This window comes from Grammomys surdaster, unplaced genomic scaffold (assembly GCF_004785775.1).
Source record: "Grammomys surdaster isolate TR1022 unplaced genomic scaffold, NIH_TR_1.0 126086, whole genome shotgun sequence".
Classification (NCBI taxonomy): domain Eukaryota; kingdom Metazoa; phylum Chordata; class Mammalia; order Rodentia; family Muridae; genus Grammomys; species Grammomys surdaster.
Genome location: NW_021620894.1, coordinates 1,878,127 through 1,882,598, shown reverse-complemented (window position 1 = coordinate 1,882,598; position 4,472 = coordinate 1,878,127). Strand labels below are relative to the sequence as shown.

General features: G+C 36.7%; 1 protein-coding gene across 2 annotated transcripts; it reads right to left on the bottom strand.

Annotated features, from left to right (window-relative positions):
* Positions 1-1,323: 1,323 nt before the first annotated feature.
* LOC114611124 (olfactory receptor 145-like) lies at positions 1,324-4,158 on the bottom strand. 2 transcript variants are annotated; one of them, XM_028755771.1, is made up of 2 exons: positions 3,240-4,152; positions 1,324-1,337 (listed from the first exon to the last, which is right to left on the bottom strand). In XM_028755771.1, exons 1-2 carry the CDS (start codon positions 4,150-4,152, stop codon positions 1,324-1,326), a joined length of 927 nt encoding a protein of 308 aa, XP_028611604.1. The 2 variants fall into 2 exon arrangements, with proteins under 2 accessions (XP_028611604.1, XP_028611605.1); XM_028755772.1 differs by lacking the exon at positions 1,324-1,337 and having other exon boundaries at positions 3,220-4,158.
* Positions 4,159-4,472: the final 314 nt, after the last annotated feature.

Sequence of the window (4,472 nt, the reverse complement as noted above, 5' to 3'; positions counted from 1 at the left end):
CAGTCCCACTATAAAAGAGATTAATAATCACTGATATAATTTAACGAATTCTTATTGGATCACCATTAAGACTTAAAAAGTCATCTATTTGTTTATATAGCATCACTACTAGAGAGTACGTCTTTGTTGATCTACAGAGATCTGCTCCAAAGGGGTGTGCTATTACTTAGTGATTGTTGTATATGTTTAATAATAAGAGGAAAAACATATTAATAGCAGGAATCTTTCCTAAAATGAATCCCTTACAGCTTTGATTGTTAAGAACAAAACTGTCTCGGATTATATAATAATCCGAGGTAGGCAATCTCAGGACAGTCACCTGCTTGCTAGTTATTAGTTTGCCCTATTATGGCTCCTGGCAGTGTTCCCCTTTTCCTTTTCCCTTCCCTCTTCCATCTCCCACCCAAGTCCCTCCATCCCTCTGCTTCCAATGATTATTTTCTTCTCCCTCCCAAGCGGGATTGAAGCATCCTCTCTTGGATCTTTCCAATTATTAACTTTCTTGAGTTCTGTAGGGGAGGTTGCAAGGCCTGATACTATTACTGATGATGTGATGTGTTTACAGGCAGGAGAGCCTAGCATGCCTCTCTTCTGAGAGGCCCAACAAGTAGCTGACTGAGACAGACACAGATATTTACACCTAACCATTGAACTGAAGTCGGGGAACCTCTCTGATTGAATTAGGTAAAGGCTGGATGAAGCTGAGGAAGAGGGCAACCCCTTAGGACGACCAGCAGTCCCAACTAACCTGGACCCCTGAGATCTCTCAGACACTGAGCCACCAACCAGGCACCATAGAGGTGCTGTTCCAAGGCCCTTGGCAAACATATAGCAGAGGACTGCCTGGTCTTGTCCTAGTCAGAGAAAAGGGACCTAACCCACAAGACTTGAGGCCCCAGGGAAGGGGGAAGCCTGGTGGTGGAGGCATTCTTTTGGAGACAGAGAGAGACAGAATGGGATAAGGAACTGTGGGAGATGGGATCAGAAGTAGGACATCAGCTGGACTGTAACAAAATAAAAGTAATAAAATAAATCAACATAAAAGAAAACGAATCAGAAGACATCATCTCAGGGACCTGCTTTCAAATTCCTGGTCTTAATATGTACCTCTCTCTCTCCTTCCTAATTTTCATCATCCTCTCAGAAGGGCTTTTTCACAGTAGGAGTTATTCACTAAATATACTTTTCAAATTTTCTTTACTTTCTCATCTCAGTAAAGTTTTAAAGTCTTTTTATTCTATATGAAAGTGATGAAAAAATCAAGAAACACAGGGATGATTTAGTTTTATCTTGTTCCTCCTACACTTTGAAATTAAACTTTCTTTAGTATTTAATAAGTCAAGTCAAGGATATCCCAGAGAACTCCGTTTTATTTTGGAATATTTCCCTAGAAGAGAGTAAGAGTTTTCCATTCATTTTTTTTTTAAGTTCTATTTCCCTAAGGCAAGCTTCAATTACAACTTATTTTGTCTATTAAGGTGGTTCTTTACCACAATAATCTTCACATTTTCAATAGTTTTCTAAAATTCTGTTAGTCTTCTATCCTATTTTACTTACAGTTGCTATGATAAAAGACCATGAACAAAATCATCTTGGAGTAGAAAGTCATATTTTGTCTTACAAGTCCTTGGGCCCTAATCTATCACTGAAGGAAGTCAGGCCAGGAACTCAAGGCAGTAACCTTGTAGCAGAGACTGTGGAGAAATGCTGTTCTTCTTCAGGCTCACTTTCTTATATTTCCTGAGGCCTGCCTAGGGGTGGCATCATCTACAGTGGACTGGGCCCTCCCATGTTAATGAACAATCAAGAACATACCACACAGGAAAAAAAAAGTGCCCACAGGTCAATTTGATATAAGCAGTTTCTCAGAGTAGATTCCTTCTTCCGATATGTGTCAAGTTGACAACCATATTTAGTCATCAAACATCCATTCATCATGGATAATGTTCAATGTTTTATGAATAGTTGAGGTTTAAAATAATCAGAGGTATAAAACCCAATCGAAAAAGTGACACAAAATCTGATGAAATTTCAGTGTAATTTTTATTTCCCATTTTACATATAGAGATTTCATATTCCTTGAATGCGTATCTTAGATCTGCTATCTTTAGCTTCTATGCCTTCCCAAGACCTTATCTAAATGACTCTTAAAATGTTTTTGAGGCCTTTGGTCCAAAGAATTCAGGTATCATATCAAATCAATCATCTTTAACTTCACCAGTGAGGCATACATCTGCTATTAAGAAATAAAAGGAGACAGCAAACAGTTTTACTGAATAAATATGCCCCACACACAAACACATACACACACACACACACACACACAAATTCACACACACACACACACACAAATACACACACACACACACACACACACAATGCTGAGTTTATAGATCATCAGCAAAGAAAAAAAGCACACATTAGAAATAAGTCTTCATACTTCATTCTAGTTGGAAGGTATATTTAAAAGTGTGGTAGGCTTGAGATCAAGTCTTAAGGTTCATGGACTTATAGAATCCTGTATTACTATGTAAACTACTAATCTCAAGAGTTCTAATATTATGTGTTTGTCATAGTGTTTTTTATCAATAAAATGTACTTCTTTGTATTTACAAGTTAAATATTAGACATCTAGCAAAACAATGTTCTATGCACCATACCTATATCTGCAGTATGGGCCAAAGACCGTGGTCAACGCAGACATAGCTATACTTATTAAATACTGGCTTTGGAGAGTAATATATTGTTGTCCAGTGAAGGTTACAAAAACAAAAATGCAGACACAGAAAGACAAAAAAAGAGGATTTGAGATTTGATTTCAGATGACAAATGTGGCCAGTTATCTGCATAGTCATACAGACAACTTCATATTACTTTAATCAAATAAATGGAAAAAACTGTTAAATATCTCCTGTGCTAATGTTTACAATGAGGAACAACAAAACAGAAGAAATATTTAATGCTATTCTAAAAGATGTAAAATGATAAAAGCATCAATTTTATATATAGTGAGAAAAAAATCTATTTAAAAGTGTTGAAAAGCAGATACTTTAAATTGAGAAGAAAAAAGTTAATATGAAAATATGCTAAACAAAACATACTTAAATATAATATATATCACAATAGAATAATTAAAAACAGAAATAGTGTCAAAAATATAGCAAACACAGAAAATCTCTCTATTGTTTAAGTATAGGCTCAGAGATAGCCAGTTTCTGATCAAAATATTCTCCTGCTCAAAGTTTTTCTCAAGGCAACTTTAACATCTTTGTTCCTCAAGCTGTAAATTAAAGGGTTCATCATGGGGACCACAATGGTATAAAAAAGAGAAGAGAATTTTCCCTCATTGATAGATAGAGCTGAAGTAGGTTTGAGATACATGAATGCACCTGATCCAAAGAACAGAGAAACAGCAAGCATATGGGAACTGCAGGTGCTGAAGGCTTTGGATCTGCTTTCAGTGGATTTTATTTTGAGGATGTTGAAGAGGATGAAACCATAAGAGATAAAGATGATCACAGTGGGCACAATTATGTCTTTTCCTGCTACAATGAAAAGCTCTATCTCATTGACATAGGTGCTGGTGCAGGAGAGCTGCAGCAGAGGGAGGAGGTCACAGAAATAATGGTTGATGGTGTTTCCATCACAGAAGGTCAGTCTCAGGATGCATCCAGTGTGGATCATGGCACCAGAAAATCCCATGAAATACGAACCAAGCATCAGATAAAAACATACCTTAGAAGACAAGGTAACATTATACAACAGTGGATTGCAGATTGCCACATAGCGGTCATAGGCCATTGAAGTCAGCACATAACACTCCGAAATGACAAAAAAACAAAAGAAGTATAACTGGATCATACACCCTGTGTAAGAGATGACATTCTTTTTTTGGATAAAGTTCATCAGCATTTTAGGTGTAATCACAGAAGAGTAACAGAGATCAGTGCAAGACAAGTTAAACAAGAGAAAGTACATGGGTGTGTGGAGATGAGAATTTAGCACAATTAGAACGATCAAGGTCAAATTCCCCAACACAGTTATCATGTATACTACCAAAAAGAGTAGGAACAATGGTATTTTGAGGTCAGGTTGGTCTGTTATCCCCAAGAGTACGAACTCAATTACCATAGAAGCATTTTCAAAAGCCATTCTTCTCTCAGAGGATCTGTGGAGATGGAAAAAATAAATGAAATTACAGGAAAAGAAGAATTCAAAAACACACCTGCTCTTTCAAACAATCAGTTTCTTGTCTCAGTGTCAATAAACAAATAGCTTCAAATTGCTTGAACCTGCCTTTCATGCTACCATGATACAGAACAACATTGTCTTCCTCAATTAGCTTTCTTATAGGTTTATTACAGTAAAGAACATCACAAATATACCACAGCTTTGACCAGTGACCTAATATTGCTAACTGGACTAATTGAAAATTCAAAGGCAAAGGGCAAATTGGATGCACAGGAGCTAAT